Below are 22,732 nucleotides of genomic sequence, written 5' to 3'. Positions count from 1 at the left end.
CATGTCACGGAAAATTGAATCATGCTAAGCACAAAAAGATACATTAAAAAGGGCACGATGAGTTACGGAAATTGTAAAGTCGTTGACCCAAGCGAGTTTGTAGGGCCATCGATGAGGCTCAGCCTCGACTTGTAAACGATCAATTATCAATTGGGAGACCCCATCCATACTACTCTTGTCGATAATAAGCTTGCATACCATGTCATTGCTCTTGACCAAGGTCGGGAAAATGGCAATCTGGAGCCAATCTCCTTGAATCTCTTATTTGGGCATGGTCAAGATTCGTCTCATCAATTACACTAAGGACATATCGGCATCTTCCAAAGTCTCATCATCATCTGTGTATTCTCCTACAATTGGAGTAGGATCATCCTCATGTATGTTGTCAATGTGCTCCTCAGCCTACATGAAGACTTTTGATAAGGCATTGATATGCAAAGTGTAGTGTCCCTTACTGTTACACTTGAAACAAGTGTCATTATGTGGGGCCTACTTGGCGGTGTCGCTTACGGCAGCCTTCTATGCAGGTGATGCAGTTGGCGCAGTGCTCGGTGGTAAGGTGTTTGGCATGTTCGCTTTTGACTCTGCTGAGTTATGATCATGTCAACCGCGTTCTCGGCCACGTCCGCGCCTAGCCAATAAGGATTTTTCTTGGCCGCATTTTGACCCACTTCTGTGTTTGTAAACACTGGTTTAGGGCTTCAAATAGTGCCTACTTCGCCTTACGTGTAATCTGCCTAGGGACAGGTTGTTCCATATTTTTTTCAATCTTTGGGGCCACTCCGCCTTATGTGTCTTTTTTTTCTTACCAATCAAAACAAAAGGACAAATGTGGTCACCATTTCACTTTAGATTCCATACCTTAAGTCATTCTAAAAATGAGATAAGGTTTGTAGTGGTGTCTCAAAGACACTACACCTCATAGTCAGATCATCAACTGACATGTTTCTATTTCCGTCACGGCCAATATGCATACAAAAACCAAAATATGAAACCTTGCCTTGATAAAGTAATAGGCAACAAAATAACACACTCCTCGAGGTGGTAGCACAGTCAACACGAAGACAACACTATCTGTACAAGGAAACCTCAGTCCACATGAAAGCATTACAACCCTACAATAGACACGAAAACACACACAAAAGAGTAACACTCCACAACAAAGGACAGAAGTTAAGAAAGGGCCACAAAAACCAACACAAAGGCACAGCAATCGACATGAATGTGCAACTGTCCTCAAAAAAGCACAGCATGTCACATGAAGAGCAGCAGCCCACACGAAGGCACAATAATCCAGTGAAAAACGGCACAACAGTCCATACAAAGGCACAACAACCCTTATGGGAGATTCAAATCTCACATGCCTTCTTCAAAGTTTTATCTTCTCCTTGAGATTCAAATCACATTCCATCTAAGACTCGCATCCCTTCAATACTGATTCTGAACAAACATTACAGGGCAATCAATGGATCTGTTCCTACTTGGGAACCACCTAAAATATCAATAATTCCAGGTTTCAAAATGCTTCCTAAAGAATCAACATAGGCTAACTTCTTACAGTGGGCAAGATCTGTTTATGTTCTAAAGGGGACAATGACATTTGACTATGTTAGTGACGGCATAAAGGAAACTTGCCAGCTTAGAGATGCTAATTGAGCAACTAAAAAGTATTTGATAATCTCTTGGCCAATCTGATTACTTCAGAAAATAAGAAAAATTACCGACAGCCGCAATTACTAGGGTTACAACTATAATGCTCATCATCACAGACATCCGCCCTGTGGCCCATTTGGAAAATTCTAATAAGTAACACACCATGGGGCATCGGTCATACTAATATTTTTTTAATTTGATTCAAGTTCTACAGTCTACAAAAGTAGGAGTGTCAAGTGTGAAAATTCATATAAAAAATTGTCATTGTTACAAGTTGTGGATTGTGACTTACAACTTGTGATTCTTATCATGTCTGACTAGTGATTATTTCTAACAGAATCAGCTATACTAGTAGTTAAAAAGTATTATGCACTGTCTAGCTATTTTATTGGCAGTTCTGCTTTTTCATTTTACTAGATTTGCATTAGTTTTAAATACTACATTTACTTTTCCAATATTTTCATAAACTTCTAATACAGAAATGTAAAAGAAGTGATGGAGTACTTTGGGTATGATACTACCCACTTTTAAACAAACATGAAAAAATGACACAATCGAGTCTAAAACTCTAAATCGAATTTTGTGTTTTTAAACCTTAGGAAGGCCTTCAAAAATTAGGTCTACCGGGGAAAATAATTAAAACATGTGCAATGAGTACAAAATTGAACTTATTGGTTGATATATATAATTATTTACAAGCATCCACTGAAAAGAAAGGCATCATGTTAGTTATTCATGTTTGTCCTCGCTGATTCTTGTGGTAAGATTACTGCCCATAGTTCAAATATGACTGGCATTATTACCACACCATGTAGAGTTAAGAATGATTCAATAAAACTAGGTAACTTTTTTTTGAATGGTAAAACTGAGAGCTTGATTGGTTTCTAGCATCAATATTTGTTTGTTGTAGGTTTCATGCCTGATTAAATCCTCTAAGTTTCCAACTAAATTGTTACGAACCCGAATCGGCTCGCAACGGGATTGATCTCCTTAGAGGGAAGATCAGCCTCTTGAGATAAGCATAGAAAGATCTAGAAAGATGATAACAATGGAAATAACTAAATAAAGAGTAATCTAAACTTGACTATTATCTAAATCAATCCTAATTGCTTAATCTGCCCTAGATGCCTAATATACCATCCAAGTAATCTAATGATCAAATCATATATTCTAAATCTAAACTAATTTATTCCATTCTAGTGGGACCTATTTAGGCACGTAACATAAATAAACAAAGGATGGTCAATAATATTCATTAAAAATTATTTTAAACTTCCTGGATTTGGTTCTTTCTCTTGGCCCGGCCTCTTGTTTAATCATAGAGGGAAAAAAAAAAGTATAGCAAATGGCATCCCAAACCCAAAAACAGTAGATTTCCAACACTCCTGACACTCCTGACAGGAGTGTTATTACCAATTTAAACTAAAATCCTATAACAAAATGAAAATATAGTCTTCATTGTGAAACAACCAACTAATCCAAAAGCTAAGCTTGTTAGAGTTGGTGTTATTTAATCATTTATACTTCAAAATTACCTCTTTGGATACGATACAGAGCCTACCATCGGCCATTCCCTGTTCCACAAAAATTCGAGCCGCATATCCGGCCGCATTGCCACCACCCACAATAACATACCTAGGGTTACAAAACCAGAAATCTCAATCAAAATTTTCCTTCAAAAAAAAAAATTTTTTTTTTTAAAAGACAATTGCGAATGATTTTACAAACTCACTCTCGATTGTCGTTAGCGAATGCAGAAGAAGAGGCGACGAAAGATCTCCTTTGGAAGGTGTTGAAGGTGATTGAAGAGGATCTGGACATGTGTTTGAGAGAAGAGGCATGAGGACACCAGAGAGAGATTCCGTGTTTAGGGGATGAAGAGTTCGCCATTGCTCGTAGAACTGGTTTTGGAGAAAAAAAAACACTAACAGGTTAGGGTTTGTTTTTCTTTTTTTGTAAGAAAAAAGGATTTTGAAGGAAGAAGAAGAAGTAGAAGACGAAGGGGTGTGTTTTTTTATTTTTGGAATGAGGTCGAACCTGAAGACATTTGGAGTAGATATTGGTTTAGGAATATTTAATTCGAGGGAAGAGGGGAATGTTGTTGGCTGTTGAAGAGATCGAAAGGTCATTAGAACGCTGGTGCGATGAAAGCCTAGTTTGGGGGAGGAAATGCCACTGCGGAGGGAGTGTGTAGACTCGAGAGAATTGAGCTGTGCTGGACTTCGTTTCGTTTCGCCACGTGGGGGTGCAACTTGGCCCGAATCCGACAGACCGCCCGACCGACCGGTTGAATCCGATTTTGGCTCGGGTTGGCTTGGCTTGGCTTTGCTTAGAATTGGAAAAAGCCAACCCGATTTACTTTTAAGGCCTGTTCAGTTGCGCCCAAGAAACAGAAACGGGAAGGAAAAGAGGGCTATTTTCCGTGGAATGGCACCACAATGGGTGTTTTGTAGTAAGGAAACGGAAAGCGCGCTAATTTTGTGAGTCTTACGTGAAATTCGAGAAATCCAACGTGTCAGCCCACTTTCCTCGACAAAAGATCCGTCGCTTGGGCTCGGAAACGGATTGCTTTCCTCGATTAACGCTATTGAAAAAAAAAAACCACACGCGACGCGAGAAAAACAAACGAAGGTACGGTTTCTGGAAAAAAAAATAAAAAAAACCGTCGACCTCCTTCGCCTCAAGGCTTCAGTCATCGGTTTTCCCTCCACTCGTCCTCCATCCCCAACCAGGTAGGCCTCTTCCCTTTCTCCTCTTCTCTATTTTTTGTATTTTTTTTTTTGGATTTTCATTGTAGAAGAAAACTTTTTTGGGTTGGATCTTTGTTTTTCTTTTCCCTAGTGCTTAGATCTAGGTGTGGCTTGCTTGTCTGTTTGTGTTGGGTCTTTGTAATATTTTGGGTTTTCATTCTTCTCTTTTTTTTCAGATTTTTCATGTGTGTTTTAAGGATAAATATAATTTGGTTTGTAAGAATCAGATTTTCTTTCTCTGTGTTGCTTTGTGTTTTCCTTTTTTCTCTGTGTTGCTTTGTTATTTCAATGGATATGTTTTCAGTGGATCCCAAGAGCAGAGCAGAACAAGGCACCAAAAACCCCAAAAAAAAATTAAGTTCTCATAGATTGGGGTTTTTTGGTGTCTTGATCTGTCTTGGGACAATAGTTGAGTGCTTCTTATTTAACTATTTTCGATTTGAGAAATGGGTTTTTGTTGATTGATCAGTACTTTGTTGTTGACCATGGCAATTTTTGGTGGGTTGGTTTTGATGGTGTTAATGGTGGTTTAATTGGGTTGGATTTGATGGTGTGGAGGGTGGGATTATTGTTGCTTATGTTGTGGTGGACTACTGATTTTGTGGGGGTGGATACATAAACCACCATCTTTTTCCTTTTTTTGAAATCATTCATTTTTGCTCTTCTTTGTTTTGCAGGCTGTTGGTGTCCTCATCTGAGCTTCCTTTTCAAGAACTTTACCATTTTTTGCAAGGTAGTCAATACTCACACTTAATTTTTTTTTCCCTTCCATTTCTGTTAATAAATAGGTGGATGTGATTGTATGTGTTTGGAGGATGGTTATGGATTGTTATGGATGGATGGTTTGTTTATGGAGGGAGGGTTTATGGATGGATGGATTGTTTGTGTTTGCCTTATTTGTGACTGTGTTATGGATGGTTATGGATGGTTTTGGAGGGATGGATTGTTTGTGTTTGTCCTATATGTGATTGTGTTATAGATGGTTATGGATGGTTTTGGAGGGATGGGTTGTGGATGGATGGAATATTTATGGAGGGAGGGTTTATGAATAGATGGATTGTTTGTGTGTGTCTTATTTGTGATTGTGTTATGGATGGATATGGATTGTTTATGGAGGGAGGGTTTATGGATGGATGGATTATTTGTGTGTGTCTTGTTTGTGATTGTGTTATGGATGGTTATGGATGGTTTTGGGGGGATGGATTGTTTACGAAAGGAGGGTTTATGGATGGATGGATTGTTTATGATTGTCTTGTTTGTGATTGTGTTTAAGATGCCTTGTTTTTTTACTTTATTGTCTTCTCAATCGAGTTCTCGACTACTTATTTAGAGTAAGATGCCTCGTCGTCCTACAACAAGGAGGAAGAAAGAGTTGATACGAAGAGCTGAGTTGAAGCGTAGGAATGAGCTAGTTGGGCGAGCAGTCGCACTACTAATGGCTGGTGTTGCTGCTATGTTAGTACTTTGTAAAGAGTACTACGAACGATATCTTCTCAGAGCTCCCTATGAAAGCAATTACTTGATACGTCGCACATTCATTTCTTTTGTCATCGATTTAGATGACATTATCATAACTTGCTATGGATGAACGTCAGCTGCTTTCGTCAATTTGTTGAAATATTTAAACGGGCGGGAACCCTAGAAGATACAATCCATTGTAAGGTGGAGGAGCAAGTTGCCATCTTCTTGCATATTGTAGCACATAATCAGAGGGTTAGGACTATTAGAGCATGTGCTAGTCGTTCAAGGGCAACTGTTTCGACGTATTTCAACAAAGTACTAAAGGCAATTTTGGGTATGCAAGATTTCTTCATCAAACCACCGACGGGTGAGACACCATTGCAGATTGAGGGGAATCCAAGGTGGATGCCATATTTCAAGGATTGCATCGGTGCAATAGACGGGGACATACATACGTGCTAAAGTACGTATTGAAGAAAAACCTGCCTACTTTTGTCGTAAGCATTTTATAGCTCAAAATATTTTGGCGGCCTGTTGCTTTGACCTAAAATTCACATATATCCTAGCCGGATGGGAGGATTCGGCTTCCAACTCGAGAGTCTTAGCCGATGCATTAACAAGGGCTGACAAGATTCCACTTATTCCAGGTACATTGTATATGACATAGTTACATTGTAGTAAATAAGTTCCCACTTATTACTAGTTGCTGATATAGAATCTTTTTTTTTGTAGGAAAGTTTTACCTCGCCGATGGAGGGTACCCTCTCTTACGACATTTTACTACCCCGCATCGTAAGACCGCATACCACCTAAGTGAGTAGAGCGGGCGGCGTCCACAGACTAGTAATGAGTTGTTCAATCATAAACACTCGTCCTGTTGAAATGTCATTGAGCGCACATTTGGCATCTTGAAGAAGCGTTTCAATATTCTTAATGAAGAACCAATGTACAATATCGATAAGCAGATTGACATCTTCTTGGCATGTTGTTGCATCCATAATTATATTCGGCGTTTCATTCCTAATGATTCAATACTAGAAGATGTAGACAACTTTCTAGCTAGACAACTCTTGTTACAAACTGTGGAAGATGAGGACATACCATGAGATCCTCCTCAATCAAGGGATGATGACAAAAGAGCAGGAGGGGAAATTATAAACACGCTTACCACACAGATGTGTAATGATTTCAGTAGACGTCATTGACGTTAGGGGATTATAGTTTCACTCCATATATAGTTGGAGTAACTTTGATATGTTTTGATGGTTGTATGACTCTTTTACTATTTCGAGTAACTTTGTTATGTTCTGATGGTTGTATGTGTGTTTATTCAAATAACTCAGTTGTTATTAGTGTAATGGATTAAAATTTTGAAGGAAGATAGTAGCTAGTTGTTTTGGATGATGTTTGTTGTATCTTTTTATGCTTGGATGATGTGTATTGTAACTTTGTTATGTTTTGATGGTTGTATGTGTGTTTATTCAAGTAACTACGTTGCTTCAACTGTTGTCTCTGGGTACCCCTATTATAGCAGCCTTCATTTTGTTGACTCCTAACAAATATATATGTGCATAATGAATCAGAATGACATCTGCGCCACAAACCTCGCAGAAGAGGGGGAAGAATATCATTTGGAATGACCAAATGGACAAGGTGCTCGTAGATACCCTTCTAGTTCAAATCGCAGAGGGCTACAAAATCCCAAATGATTTTAAGGATTACGCTTATGTAGCTGCGGCCACTGCAATGAATGCCCTTTTCAACCTCCAACTCAATAAGGAGCACATAAAAAATCGCATCAAGACTATAAAAGAAACATACAAGAGTGTTTGCATCATCCTCAGTAGAAGTGGTTTTGTGAAATTCCAAGGGTGGTCCCGAATTGGCAACTAATGAGGAGGTGAAATTTAGGTTGCTAACAAGTTTTAACCTTTTTAAAACTCAAACCCAAATTTAGAAGATTTAGAGATCAAGATGAAATTTAAGCACACATGTTAAATCTAAAGGTGCAAATGCAAATAAAGAGCAAGAGTTTAAGAGAGAGTGCACCCGAGATTTAAAGTGGTTCGGTCCTCAAAACGCGAGGCCTACTCCACTCCACCAACCAAACCCGTTGATGGCTTCACTAGTGATCTTCTTAACTTCAGCGAAGATCAATGACGATTACAATTCCAACCGCCTTTAACCTTGGTGGCAATCTTCATCACGGAGAGTGGGCTATGCTTCTCTGAACACTCGCCCACTACAAAGTTCTTGATAAGAAAGAAAGAACAAAAAACAATCCCTCACAAGGGTTTACAAATTGTAGAAGATGTACAAATTGAGCCTATAGATCCAAATCCTAATCTTAGAGGATGAGAGGCATAAACAAGTTTGATTCACTCTTTGGATATTCAACTAGAGTTTTAGAGTGTTAGCATTGATGTTTGGTATGTTAGGAATACCCATATTTATAGGAAAACCAAAATATGACCGTTCAGTGGCATTGTTGTAATTCCTGGAAAATTCCCAACGGCTAAAAATCTGACCGTTATAGTGTTCTCGGAGTTCCGAGAAAAATTCTCGGAGTTCCGGGAATACAAACAGAATTGAAAAAAGGCTACTGGACCATTTCTCGGAGCTCCGAGGAATGTCTCAGAGTTCCGAGCTCGGAGCTCCGAGAATTCTCTCGGAGTTCCGAGAAGCCTATGTCAAGCAGATTTGTAATTCTGTTTCTTGGGCTTCCAACTCTCAACCAAGTTGGGATTGCTATGAGGGTTCCAAGGTGTTGGAACACCACAAGGACAATCTCTTATACATTTAGGGTGTGTGAGATTAACTTAATTATGCCTCTAAAATCTAAATTAAGATTGGATCTTTTACAATCTAAATTGACTTCGATCTTCAATGCGATTCTTCAAGTCTTCAATCATCTTGGACTTTGATGTCTTTGGCCTTGATGATGTGTTCCAATGAGAGCTTCTTTGGCCTTAATCCAAGCAATCTTGTCTTAGCACCAATGTGATCTTCAACTTAGACAATCAAACACATTAGTGATCATAAATCACTTGTGTATTGGAATCATCAAAATAAGATGGGAATGCCAAGGTGGAAACCATTGGGCTTACAATCTCCCCCTTTTTGATGATGATAAGCACAAGAGATTTTTCAATAAAAAGCACATATATTTTTCCTTACACTAGAATTCTCTCCCCCTTTAGCATCAATAAAAAAGATTGGGGTAAAAGAGAAACAAATGGATGAAATATTCAATTTAAAGCTCCCCATTTTTCAAGGAAAAAGACAAACCTAGAACTCCTCCTATTTAGAATTTTTATTCAATATAAGAGGGGATATTTAATTAACTTTGAAAAAGATATTCAATTTTAAAGCAAAAGCTCCTAATCTAAGCACATATGAAGATAATCATATGGGGGCTTTGGGAACCCAAGCTTTCTTGGATCCACCGCTATCCCTAATCTTAGATGCACATTGGAATTGGTAATGACCATTTATTCCACAATAATGGCATCTAACATGAGTTAGATACGCTAGTCCTATCATATGCATGTTTAGGTCTTTGACTAGTCTTCTTTAAGATTATGTCAATAATTTTGTCACCATTTAAGAATCCATGGAGACATAATCTTAACCTTTCATTTTCATTATGAAGATGTGTTATTTGATTTAAAGAATCATTAAATTCATCTTTATAAGATTTGGAAGAGCTTGCCATATTTTGAAATTGTGCTAATTGGCAAGTTTTCTCATCCAAAATACCCTTAAGGGTTTCAATCTCAAGTTTAAAATTTTCAAGTTGAGCTTGAGATTTGGAAGAAGATTCATTTATCAAAAAATTAAGTTCATTTTCTAATTTTGAAATAGATTTCTTTTGAACTTTATTTTTAGAAATTTGAGAATGCAAGGTTGAGCATAATTCATTATAAGATATTTTTTCACTATCACTACTTGATGAATAACAAGAGGGGTTAGAATTTACCTCAACTTCATGGGAGAATGCCATGAGGCAAAGATCATCTTTTTTATCTTCCCCTTCGCTTGAACTCTTGCCCAACGTGCTTAACGCATCCCAACCGGCGACAAGAGCCTTATGCTTCTTCCAATCCTTCTTTCACTTGTATTTTGAGGAAGATGACTTGAGAAGAGGACAATCCGGTCTTTTGTGTCCGGTCTTCTTACAATTGTAACACCTTATAGCTTCCTCAACTTCACTTTCTTCTTTCTTCTTCTTTTTATCCTTTTTATGCTTTTTTCTCCATAAGCTTTTAAATTTTCTTAAAGCTTTTTCTTCATCACTATCCGCTTCACTTGAGGATGATGAGTCCGCTTTTATCTTGGAGACTTTTAGAGGTAGAGATCGGCTTTCTTTTTCCTTCTCTTTTGGCTTCTTCTCCTCTTGTCGGTTAGTGAGGAGCATCTCATGGGTGATGAGAGATCCTACGAGCTCTTCCATAGTTAGCGCCTTGAGATCCTTTGATTCTTGTATGGCGGTGACTTTTGGATCCCAATGTGGAGGAAGTGACCTAAGCAACTTACTCACAAGCTCATCAGTAGGATAAGATTTACCAAGATTAGCTAGTTCATTAGAAATTTTAGAAAAACGGGTATACATTTCGGAAATACTTTCATTTTGACTCATTCTAAACATTTCATATTTGCTCTTTAACAGGTTTATTTTGGAATCCTTAACTTGAGATGTTCCCTCATGGATAACGGCAAGTGTATCCCAAATAACCTTGGCAGAATAAAAAAAAAACAACTCGATTAAACTCCTCCGTAGATAGGGCGCAAAATAAAGAATTTATAGCTTTGTAATTTAAATTTGCATGCCTTTTCTCTACTACATTCCATTCTTCAAATGGTTTGGAAGGCAACATGTATCCATTTTCAACAATGTGCCAAAGCTCCACATCTATCGAAAGAAGATAGATGCGCATCCTTCTCTTCCAATGTCCATAGTTTGACCCATCAAAGAAAGGAGGTTTAGTTGTGGAATGGCCCTCCGGAAGTCCGGTTCCATTTGTATTTGCCATTTCACAAAATAGAAAGTTGCCAAAGATCTAATGATCTTTCCCTTGTTAAAATTTTTAAAGAAAAATTTACCAAAGATTTTAAGAAAACGAAAATCCTTTAAGAGCCAAGGCTCTGATACCAAGTGAAATTCCAAGGGTGGTCCCGAATTGGCAACTAATGAGGAGGTGAAATTTAGGTTGCTAACAAGTTTTAACTTTTTTAAAACTCAAACCCAAATTTAGAAGATTAAGAGATCAAGATGAAATTCAAGCACACAAGTTAAATCTAAAGGTACAAATGCAAATAAAGAGCAAGAGTTTAAGAGAGTGCACCCGAGATTAAAAGTGGTTCGGTCCTCAAAACGTGAGGCCTACTCCACTCCACCAACCAAACCCGTTGATGGCTTCACTAGTGATCTTCTTAAATTCGGCGAAGATCAATGCCAATTACAATTCCAACCGCATTTAACCTTGGTGGCGATCTTCACCACGAAGAGTGGGCTACGCTTCCCCGAACACTCGCCCAGTACAAAGTTCTTGATAAGAAAGAAAGAACAAAAAAAAATCCCTCACAAGTGTTTACAAATTGTAGAAGATGTACTAATTGAGCCTATAGATCCAAATCCTAATCTTAGAGGATGAGAGGCATAAACAAGTTTGATTCACTCTTTGGATATTCAACTAGAGTTTTAGAGTGTTAGGATTGATGTTTGGTATGTGAGGAATACCCATATTTATAGGAAAACCAAAATATGACCGTTCAGTGGCATTGTTGTAATTCCTGGAAAATTCCCAACGGCTAAAAATCCGACCGTTATAGTGTTCTCGGAGTTCCAAGAATATTTCTCGAAGTTCCGAGAAAAAATCTCGGAGTTCCGGGAATACAAACAGAATTGAAAAAAGGCTACTGGACCATTTCTTGGAGCTCCGAGGAATGTCTCGGAGTTCCGAGCTCGGAGCTCCGAGAATTCTCTCGGAGTTCCGAGAAGCCTATGTGTAAGCCCAATGGTTTCCACCGTGGCATTCTCATCTTATTTTGATGATTCCAATACACAAGTGATTTATGATCACTAATGTGTTTGATTGTCTAAGTTGTAGATCACATTGGTACTAAGACAAGAATGCTTGGATTAAGGCCAAAGAAGCTCTCATTGAACCACATCATGAAGGCCAAAGACATCGAAATCCAAGATGATTGAAGACTTGAAGAATCACATTGAAGATCGAAGTTAATTTAGATTGTAAAAGATCTAATCTTAATTTAGATTTTAGAGGCATAATTAAGTTAATCTAACACACCCTAAATGTATAAGAGATTGTCCTTGTGGTGTTCCAACACTTTGGAACCCTCATAACAATCCCAAGTTGGTAAGAAATTGGAAGCCCAAAAACAAGAGTTAAAAATATGCTGCTGATAAGCTTCTCGGAGCTCCGAGACATTCCTCGGAGCTCCGAGAAATAGTCCAGTAGACATCTTCCAACTTCTGTTTGTATTCCCGGAACTCCGAGATTTTTCTCGGAACTCCGAGAACACTATAACGGTCGGATTTTTAGCCGTTGGGAATTTTTCAGGAATTACAACAATGCCAGTGAACGGTAATATTTTGGTTTTCCTATAAATATGGGTATTCCTAACATACCAAACATCAATCCTAACACTCTTAAACTTTACTTGAACATTCAAAGAGTGAATCAAAGCTTATTTATGCCTCTCATCTTCTAAGATTAGGATTTGGATCATAGGCTAAATTTGTACATCTACTTCTTGTAAACCCTTGTGAGGGATTTTTTTGTTCTTTCTTTCTTATCAAGAACTTTGTATTGGGCGAGTGTTCGGAGCAGCGTAGCCCACTCTCCGTGGTAAAGATCGCCACCAAGGTTAAAGGCGGTTGGAATTTTGTAATCGGCATTGATCTTCGCCGAAGTTAAGAAGATCACATAGTGAAGCCATCAACGGGTTTGGTTGGTGGAGTGGAGTAGGCCTCGCGTTTTGAGGACCGAACTACTTTAAATCTCGGGTGCACTCTCTCTTGAACTCTAGCTCTTTATTTTGCATTGCACCTTTAGATTTAAGTTGTGTGCTTGGATTTCATTGTTGATCTCTTAATTTCAAAATTAGGTTTGAGGTTTTTCAAAAGGTTAAAACTTGCTAGCAACCTAATAAATTTCACCTCCTCATTAGTTGCCAATTCGGGACCATCCTTGGATTTTCACTATGTCAAGCAGATTTTTAATTCTGTTTCTTGGGCTTCTAACTCTCAACCAAGTTGGGATTGCTATGAGGGTTCCAAAGTGTTGGAACACCACAAGGACAATCTTTTATACATTTAGGGTGTGTGAGATTAACTTAATTATGCCTCTAAAATCTAAATTAAGATTGGATCTTTTACAATCTAAATTGACTTCGATCTTCAATGCGATTCTTCAAGTCTTCAATCATCTTGGACGTCGATGTCTTTGGCCTTCATGATGTGGTCCAATGAGAGCTTCTTTGGCCTTAATCCAAACAATATTGTCTTAGCACCAATGTAATCTACAACTTAGACAATCAAACACATTAGTGATCATAAATCACTTGTGTATTGGAATCATCAAAATAAGATGGAAATGCCAAGGTGGAAACCATTGGGCTTACATTTTGGTTGGGACAATGACACCAAAATGGTCACATGCGAGAAAGAGGTCTACGATGCTACATCGCTATAAGAAACACTTCCTCTCAAGATACAATCTTCTTATAGTAATACCATATCCAATATCTTCTTATTTTTTATGCTCCTTGTCACAGGCTCATCCAAAACATAAGAAACACTTCACTACCCATCATGTTTTGCATGATGATATATGCAAAATCTTTGGAGATGAGTTCGCGAAAAGGGCCGGGTCTAGGACGCATGTGAATCCAAGCATAACAAGTTCGTAGCCAGTCAATCTTGATGACATTGGAGATGACTTTGCAGATAACCATAGCCCCATGTCTCACCACTCACCACTCACCATCTCCAGAAGTAGATCCCATTAATGGTAGTAGTGAGACATCTCCCATAAGACGGGCTGGTACCAGACGACAGAGGACTCACCAGGGTGGGGCACATTTGGACAGTATGTAGGGACTCTCAACAAGCATGGACAAGGTTGCCGATGCCCTCACAGGTTCGAGTGCCCCTGCTTACTTTGCACAGCTTCGCGAAGCTGTTAGAGGGGTTGAGGGTTTTTCGCATGATATCTTCTTGAGGACCATGGAGTACCTCATAGTAAATCCATCTTAGGCGCATATTTTCATCATGTACGAGGAGGAGGACAGGAGGTCGTACATCCGAAAGAATATGGCTCGTTTCATCAGGTAGCAGATGGATGATTGAGGGTGGTTATGCTGGTAGTTACTGTTATATGAACAATACTTTTATGGCACCTTTTGGGTGGTGGTTATGGTGGTAGTTACTGTTATATGAACTTTACAGTCTTTGTTTTATTTTGGATGGTGGTTATTTATTTTGGATGTTGGTAGTTATGGTGGTAGTTTTTATTTTGGATGTTGGTAGTTATGGCAGTAGTTATTTTTTTCTGTAATGATCTTTGACATTTAGATGACGGTTAATGGCAGGCGGTGCATATTTTCTATTTTGACATTTGGATGATGCTTTGACATCTTTTCATCATGTGATATGTTGTATTTTTGTTAGGTGAGTATGGGGAAGCATAAGTATTATGCCGTCTTTATTGGCAGGAGGCCAGGGATTTACTACACCTGGCCAAAGTGCCATGAGCAAGTTGACAAATTTAGCAGAGCATGCTACAGCTCATTTGGGACGTTGGCGGAGGCTCAGTCACAGTTAGACACATATTTGGAGAGAGTCAGGTATCGGAACAGCGAAAGGATTGAGGAAGTGCAAAGGGTAGAGGAGTTGCGAAATGAAAGGGCATAGGCGGTGCCACAGAGGGTGTTACCATGGCTTTCCCTCTTTCTTGTTGGTTTCATTATATTGCTTTTAAAATCTGCTTCTTAAGTTTTTTTGAATATTTATTTGTATTAGTGGACTATTTGGTAGGGCTTAGGCGGCATAACTTGCTTTATATGTGGTAAAGAACATATTCTGTGCTGTTTCTTTTCCGTTTCCCTAGCAATTGAATGCACATTCCTGTTGTTTCTTTATTGTTTCTTTTCCGTTTCCTAGCAACTAAATGCGCACTTGTATTGCTTTCTTAGCAGTTTCTTTTCCTTTCTGTTTCCTTCTGCCACGTCATTTCCCTTTCCTTTCCGTTTCCTGCGCGCAACTGAACATGCCCTTATGGTTAGGGTTAGGGTTGAGGTCTTGGCAACTCAACCCAAATCTGAACTCCATCCTCTAAATGTATCATGATATTCTTAGGGGCCGTTTGGATACACAGATTTTAGAATCCAGCTTTTTAGTTTGAAAACAATGTAAAAGAGGGTTCGTGATGATCAAGTTGTTGTATGCTGTCTTGACATCATTTCTTGGATTTTAAGTGAGAAATTCAGGTTTTAAAAATCTCTCCTGCATCCTGAGATTTCTAAAACCTGAAAATATGGGAGGATCTACTACTCTCTTGCTACTCTCTTGCTGATGGAAAAAAGGGCGAGAAGTCAAAAATGATTCAAAGACGACGGCTGGTCTGCTTCTTCTCGTCTCTTAGCTACAATTTTGAAGAAATCCCTGATTCTAAAATCAGCGTATCCAAACGGCCCCTTAGGGTTTTGGGTTCTTCTTGTTATTTCCGGTTTGGCTATGTGCAAACCCAACCCGATTCAACCCGACCCAATTTAGAAAAAACAAGTTAGATGGGTTGGGTTAGACTTGAGAGATTTAAAGGCGGGTTGGCGGTGGGTCTGAGGTTCGAGTTGGGTCTATCTCGGGTTGGCCCCAACCCGACCCGAGTTGCACCCCTAGTGATGGTACTCGGTAAGGCTCTAAATGGACCTTAATCAAATAGGATCCACCTTCGTATAGGGGTGTAAATGGATCCACTTCAGATCGGATCCACCTGTGTAGTTGGTAGGGCTCTTAGTCACATAAGATCAGATCAGATTCAGAGTATTCTTCGGTCTCTAATTCCCTGGTCTTGGTTACGATGCATTTCAAATCAGATCGTCCATCATAGTGTCCTAGTAGCTCCTACTTACATTCTACACAGTTAAAATTCTAATGAGAGAGAGAGAGAGAGAGTGCTCCAACAAGGTGTAGCTACTTGGGTGAGCTGCAACCGCAACAGTTGAGTGGGCTAGGGACTTAAGTTCAATGGTTAGAGAAGGAAGAGAAGAGGGTGGCTCGAGACTTTAGAGATGAATGAAAAAAAATACTAAAGGAATTGTTCCAATAAATGCATTTGGCGTATTTTTACTAAAATGCCCTAAAATAATAATTAAATTTATGAAAATTAGAATGTATTTTTGTAAAATAGTATAATAAAATTAGAATTAGGAGTGTGTTTAGATCTTGCGATAGGGTCCCGAACTATGTCCATGGATCATAGTCTCTAGATCTTGTCTATTTAAGTTCAAATTCGGCTGGTCCATTGACCCATCTGTTCCATTGACACCCCTAATATATGGGTCATGGTGCATATAAATACTAACTCTTTGAGTCGTATTAGGCTGGATCCGTGGATCTACCTTTAATTAAATTTCTTTACATTGATTTTTTTTTCAAAGTTTAGACTAAGGCAGTGCTTGGTAACTTTGGAAAAATATTCTATGGGATATTTGGGGAACCGTTGTGAGAGATAGGCGGGAGAGGGGGATACTTAACACGGTGGGAATTGGGAGTGACTGAGCGAGGGAAGCATGAGGAGTTACCTAAAAAATAAGGAAAACAGAAAACTAATTTATTTTTTGTCACTATTTGTTAACTATTGTTGATGCTTTCTTCACTCCCACCAACTCAAGTCCTTCCATCTCCCTCTTTCTCCACTCCTTTCACACAGTTAGGCCCCGTGACTATTCAATGGAATAATTTTTCATGGTTCCCAAACATGGTATAATGATTGTTTTTTGAAAAAACAATTGATGCAAATCGATATATGGGTGTATTTTTTCACCAATGCATGTTGGTGAATGTGTGTGTGAAGTTAGAGACATAATGCAAGTGATAAGGAGAGATGCATACGTGGAGATTTTATATTGTGTAAGCCCGTATGGTCCTGTACGGCATACATTATCCCTTCCTTGGAAGTGATGAGATGCTCTTTGCTTTGGTAGGCACGTGTTAAGAAGGGAAGAAGAAAGAATCATGAATGACTAAGCTTTACCCGTAAAAGAAAGATCACTTGTCACATTGTGTGTATGAACTGAACTGAAACATGACTTCAAAGTTAGGGGTGTAAAGTGACGACAATGAATTGTATGACTCTGGGGAAGAGTTTTTTTTGTAAAAACCATATTAATATATGAGCGAAAAATGATTTCTCAAATTTACATCTGATTAAAAAAAATCGGGCTTAGTTTGAAAAAATTTTGATTTTTTTTCTTTGAAATAGGTAGCCAATTTTATTAAAAAGGAACAACGAAGACTGAGATGGTCAGTACAAGGAGAGCAAAAACAAAGAAATAAACTAATACAATTTTGAAAATTTTGTGATTAATTCAAAATGGGAGCTGATATTTATGCCCCTTTTCATTCTGCGGACACCCGCATTTAAACACAGTGATCGGCTAGGATGAGTTGTCAGTTACTACAAAAAAGAGTAGATCTAAAATGACGAGAATACCCTTTCAATGAACCCCCTATTCCATCTCTCTCGCACGATCAAAATCTTTCCGCTTTCTCCTGCCTAACCAAAATCTGGAACCCTCATTTCCTCTTTCTCACACGACCAAAATCAAGACCTTCAAGCTCTCTCCCTCTGCAAGCTCAAATCGAAAGAAGAGCTTGCCATCATCACAGATACATCTCTCTCTATATGACCATGAAAATATCTTATGTCTATGAAAACAGAGTTTTCTATTTTGGGCCATTAGATTTGCTTCTCAAGTGTTCGGTGAAATGCCCGAGAGGGTTTAGATTTTCTTCTTGGTTGATTGGAAATTGGGTTTGGCTGTTAATGGCTACATGTGTTATTTTTTTGCTTTTCATTGTTAAGACTAGAGTGGGCATTGGGTTTTAGTTATTTATGGTTGTGAATTTCATTATTAACAAGAAGCCATTAGATTGGAAATGAGTTAATGATTTTAGTTGTGAAGTTAATTATATCCGATTGGAATCTGATAAATAAAACTAGGTTGTTTATAGGATTTTTTTTTGTTTGCTTCCAATTATATTATTTGGTCCCGGCTTAATGTGCAAGTAGTGATTATGTATTAAAAAAAGTGTTAAATTATTGTGGGTTTTTATGTGCTATTCATTTTTAATATAACTCACTAACATTTTTTTGACTTTATACCAGTTATATTTTTTCCTACTTATGATGGATGTTCAAAGCCAAGAAAAATGCCCTAAGAATATGAAAATGCTTCTACCTCTAAAGATGGAGTTTGAAAATAGAGAAGAGCTTCTTGAGCATGTGGCCAATTTTGCAAAATCCCAATGGCATGTTATAAGCATTAAGAAATCGGAAAAGGACAAGAAAGTTATCATTGGATGTAGTAGAGGAGGTGTTTGCAGGAATACTCGTAAGATTCCAGATAATCTTCGTCAGAAGGACACTTGCTCACGCTTGATAAATTATCCATTTAGAATTGATCGTAGAAGGATCAACAACGGTTCGTGGCTACTCAACATAAAAAATTTGGAACACAACCATAAAGCTTCAGAAGACATCTCAGGACATCCCTCCAGTCATCGGCTTTCAAAAGAATAGATTTGCGAATTAAGGAAATGACTATTGCGGGTATACAACCCGCCAAATACTTTCTTCTCTTAAGCAAAGTAATCCACAACTTTTATCAGTATCAAGAGATGTCTACAATTATATTGCGAAGGTTCGTAAAAAGATACTAGCAGATCCTACCCCAATCCAAACCTTAGTAGATGAACTTGCTAATGGTGGTTTCTTCTACAGTCTTAAAAATGATGAAGAAGGTCATTTGACACATTTATTTTTCAGTGACCCTCAATCGATAATATTGAGCAAGAGATACTCTAATGTTTTTATGATGGATTGCACCTATAAGACCAATAAAGATGCCATTATTTGATGTCGTCGGAATTACAAGCTTTGGTTCTTCATTTTATTCATGCTTTGCATTTCCTATCGAAAGAGGAAACAAAAGATTATGTATGGGCTTTGAAAATGCTTAATGACATGTTGGGTGGTGTTTCTCAACATGTAGTATTTGTAACAGACAGGGAGTTGGCCTTGATGAAAACCATACATGTTGTGTTTTCAAGTGCTATTAATCTTTTGTGTGTGTGTGTGGCATATTGATAAAAATATTTTATCGAAATGTAAACATTATTTTGAAGATGGAGACAATTGGGAGGAATTTTTATCTGGTTGGAGTACTTTGATAAACTCTCCAATCGAAAATGCATATCTTGAAGCTTGGAAATAATTTCAAGATAAGTTTAAAGAGAAGGTGACACCCTCTCTTCTAGATGAATTTGCAAGCCTAGTTACAAAATCCTCAACAAAAGTGAAAAATTCTTGAAAAAATATGAATAATTCAAAAATTTCTCAACTAATATCTTCGTATCTGACATTTTTCACTTCTTAAGCTGAAGAAGTTCATACATAGACTCAATTTTTTCTTGTTTAAACCCAAACCGACCAAAGATTGGGTTGCGTTTTTCAACCTCAAAACCCATCAAATCTAAGACCCATGCATTTTGAACCCAACCCAAAGTAATTTTGGATCAATACTATGCAGGTGTGGACCCCGATCCGAGAGAGGCGGGGGGACGTGCCCCCCAAGACGAGTCTCAGGATCATCCACGTGAAGGAGAGCCCCACCAAGGAACTCTCGAAAGAGTGCCCCTCACAGCATGAGCGGCGATGTAAAGTAAGATACTTCTCGATTCGGGGACTAGCCCGGATTCGAGACGCACCTTAAACAAAGAAAGAGTCGCCATCCAAGGAAGTAGGCCCTAGATCCCATGATGTGCTCTGTCGCAACAGATAACCAGAGATACAAAAGGTCCGTGCCTGATGACGAATGGGGAAGGGGTTAGGCGCCCCCAATTCGCCCAAGTGCAAGCACCTGGTCTCTTATGCCATTTATTATTAACTTTGAAGAGTTTTGGGCAAAAATCATGTGAAATGGGAACAATCATCCCCGAGAAAACGTCTATCTAAGCATGCATGACCCGGGGATGGGCAAAGAAAATGAACATCCAAATCCTAACTCATCGCATCTAATCCTAACTCATCACATCTAAGAAAGCAATAAACAATCGCATGCATAGATACAGCTAAGCAGATAATGATAGATATAATGAGATAAGGAAAGCAAATATCTAAGTTTAGACAGATAATCAAGCTAAGATGAATGGATAAACGCTATAGCTAAGCAATCAAAGCAGTAAAGTAAACGCACTAGCATGCGAGCCTATGCAAGAGATAAGACTAAGAAAATGGCAATCGATCACACGCTAGAAGAACAACAAACTAGAATGCATGAGAAATCTAAGATAAGCACACAGTAAGCTAAAAGGTGTAAGAAAAGAAAGAAATCGAAAAATCAACGGCATGTGAGAACCAAAAATGCCAGGGGAAAGAAGATGGAATACACGATAGGCTCAGAGGGCGATTCAAAAGGAATCAAGCCCAGCGATCCTAATCTGCTGAAGATCGGACAAGTCTCGCGATCGTCATAACCTATCGTTGGGCTCAGCGAGGACAATCCCTGTAAAGGGGCCATGCTACGTCATCGCCCGTCCCAAAACCCGATAAAATGTCAGAAAACCGATGGGAACCGGAAAATCACGATGAAAACCGGAAATGGAATGAAAAGAGGGCTCCGAGTGACCTGGCAATCACCATCTTTGCCCATTTTTGCTTTTGTTTTGAAATGTTTGAAAATATTTATTAAAAAGGTTTGACTGAACTTGGGTGGACCCAAGCTACCTACGTACCCTGCGGAGAGGGATCAAGCCAACGTAGTTCGGACGAAAAGGTGAGAAATATTTGTAAAATATGGTGATAAAAAAAAGGGTGATGACTGGACTTAGGATGCCAGCTGCACGCCTGAGCTGCCTATGTACCCCTCAGCTAGGGATCAAGCCATCCGTAGTTCGGACAAGATTTTCCTAACTACACTCCTAATGACTCGAGATTTTTGAGATTTTTTAGTTTTTCAGATGTTTTTAATGTTTTTTGAATTTTTGACACAAGAAGACAGAATCCTATCATCATAAGGGTTGGATAGACTCCTGATATCCCGCAAAGGTTGGACAGCATCCTATGCTTTGCGGGGGGGATGAACAGAATAACAAGTCTGCAAGGGTTGGACAGCATCCTATACCTTGCAGGAGCGGATAAAAATCACATGATTTGATGAGGGGATGGACAGAATCCTAACCCTTATGATGATAGGGCAGACTCCTGAAAGACTGAAGGACTGACTCCTATGCTGAAGACTGACTCTGAAAGATGGAAGGACGGAATCCTAAACTCTACAAGGGTAGGACAGACTCCCAAACCCTAGGATGGTGGGATAGATTCCTAAACTCTCTATGGCAGACTCTAAAGAGGAAGAAATCCCTTAACCTGCGAAGATTCTAAGGCAGGAAGGGAAGGGGTTGGCTCAAGAAGCATTCCGTCATAGCCGTGAACCCATGACCAAAACATCAGGAGACCGATGATCGTGTTTGAATTTCTTCCAAACATCGGTTAGATTCATCCCATAAGGTGCCCAAATGAAATCCAATTTCACACCATGCTCTTCAATCACAATATGATAATCGCTATGCCGCTTAAACAGATCCCCTTCCACCATTTCCATTTGTGTTGAATCCAAAACTAAATTCAACAAAGAAAGGACAAAAAGACGAGCTTGTGAGTCCTCAGCTACAACAACCCAAGACCCGCTGAGCAGATCAGAAGCATCAATTTGACCTAATCTTAGAAACCCACAAGCAATTACTGGCGTAGATTTCGCCCATGCCCACGAAAAGTCGTAATTCGAAGAATTCACAGAGAATTCATCAATCCTATTGGGTTTTGGGGTTTCATCCCAAACAATCTCATGGAGAAAAGAAATGCAAGAATCTCTATTCTCTAATACAACAGATGAAAATGAGGATACAAAATCAGAGACTGAAAGGAAATAAGGGGTAAGATGAACACTTACAAAGAGAGTTATGAAGAGAATACCACTGAAAAAGAGCATTTTCTTTCCACTTAGATGCCAATATGCCATTCCCATGGGTACAAAGAGAACAACAGAAGCTGCAAGAAGCCCAAATTGAACGGTCCCTATCATCATTTTTTTTTAATCTTTTATGGCACTTTTGAGAGGATTAGATCACAGAAATTCGAAGTCGAGAAAGACCCAACAGAACCCAAGAAGCCAAATCTGAAAAACAAGAACGGAATTAGGGGAAGTGGGTTTGTTTGGGGGTTGGATCTGTAATGAAAAATGGGGAAATGAGATGGGTTTGGGGGATAAACGATGGCTGAGATGGGTTTTTCAAAAAGGGTTTGATCTCGAAAATGGGTTTTGGGTAGAGATGGGAGTGGAGAGGAGATGGAGGTGGTTGGTGTAGTAATAAGGGTAGATGATGGCTTGCCGGCGGGAGGGTGGTTTGATGGTGGTGGATGTGGGTTTAGAACGAAACAGAGCGTAGGCTATGGGGTTTCTTAATGGGAGATGAAGAAGTTTGGGTGGTCGGATTTCCATGGGGTTTGCCGGAATCCATGGTGGGAATGGAGGGAAATGGGTTTGGGTTGAATGAACATGGG

At 38.9% G+C, this 22,732-nt stretch overlaps 2 protein-coding genes and 1 pseudogene across 5 annotated transcripts in view; 1 reads left to right on the top strand and 2 right to left on the bottom strand.

Moving 5' to 3' along the window:
- The window catches only part of MDAR6 (monodehydroascorbate reductase 6), a 91,817-nt gene extending 87,940 nt beyond the window's left edge, over positions 1–3,877 (bottom strand). Inside the window, exons 1-3 of one of the 4 annotated variants that reach the window (XM_077389358.1) lie at positions 3,691–3,877; positions 3,386–3,554; positions 3,189–3,288 (exon numbers count right to left, since the gene is read on the bottom strand). In XM_077389358.1, coding sequence (XP_077245473.1) covers positions 3,189–3,288; positions 3,386–3,554; positions 3,691–3,700 — 279 coding nt within the window. In that variant the 5' untranslated portion in view covers positions 3,701–3,877. The remainder of the gene's footprint in view (positions 1–3,188; positions 3,289–3,385; positions 3,555–3,690) is intronic. The other 3 variants (XM_077389356.1, XM_077389355.1, XM_077389357.1) reach the window with 3 other exon arrangements.
- Positions 3,878–5,739: 1,862 nt separating this feature from the next.
- On the top strand, positions 5,740–6,326 carry LOC143882915 (uncharacterized). Its single transcript, XM_077386295.1, has 2 exons — positions 5,740–5,858; positions 5,999–6,326. The coding sequence occupies exons 1-2, from the start codon at positions 5,740–5,742 to the stop codon at positions 6,324–6,326; spliced, it is 447 nt and encodes a 148-aa protein (XP_077242410.1).
- A 15,264-nt stretch (positions 6,327–21,590) lies between these two features.
- Positions 21,591–22,253, bottom strand: LOC143882914 (protein ALTERED XYLOGLUCAN 9 pseudogene; annotated as a pseudogene).
- Positions 22,254–22,732: the final 479 nt, after the last annotated feature.

The sequence above is a fragment of the Tasmannia lanceolata genome, unplaced genomic scaffold, assembly GCF_043159265.1.
Source record: "Tasmannia lanceolata isolate RefF3 unplaced genomic scaffold, GAP_Taslan_0.1 ptg000008l, whole genome shotgun sequence".
NCBI lineage: Eukaryota > Viridiplantae > Streptophyta > Magnoliopsida > Canellales > Winteraceae > Tasmannia > Tasmannia lanceolata.
The sequence above is the reverse complement of the archived record's forward strand: the minus strand, read 5'-3'. Positions and strand labels throughout refer to the sequence as shown.

What these genes read in the sequence shown, in the direction of transcription:
- LOC143882915 (XM_077386295.1), top strand. Translation starts at nt 5,740, where the DNA reads ATGCCTCGTCGTCCTACAACAAGGAGGAAGAAAGAGTTGATACGAAGA. An exon ending in ATGGCTGGTGTTGCTGCTAT is followed by an intron (nt 5,859 to 5,998) that starts GTTAGTACTTTG and finishes GATGAACGTCAG; the next exon opens with CTGCTTTCGTCAATTTGTTG.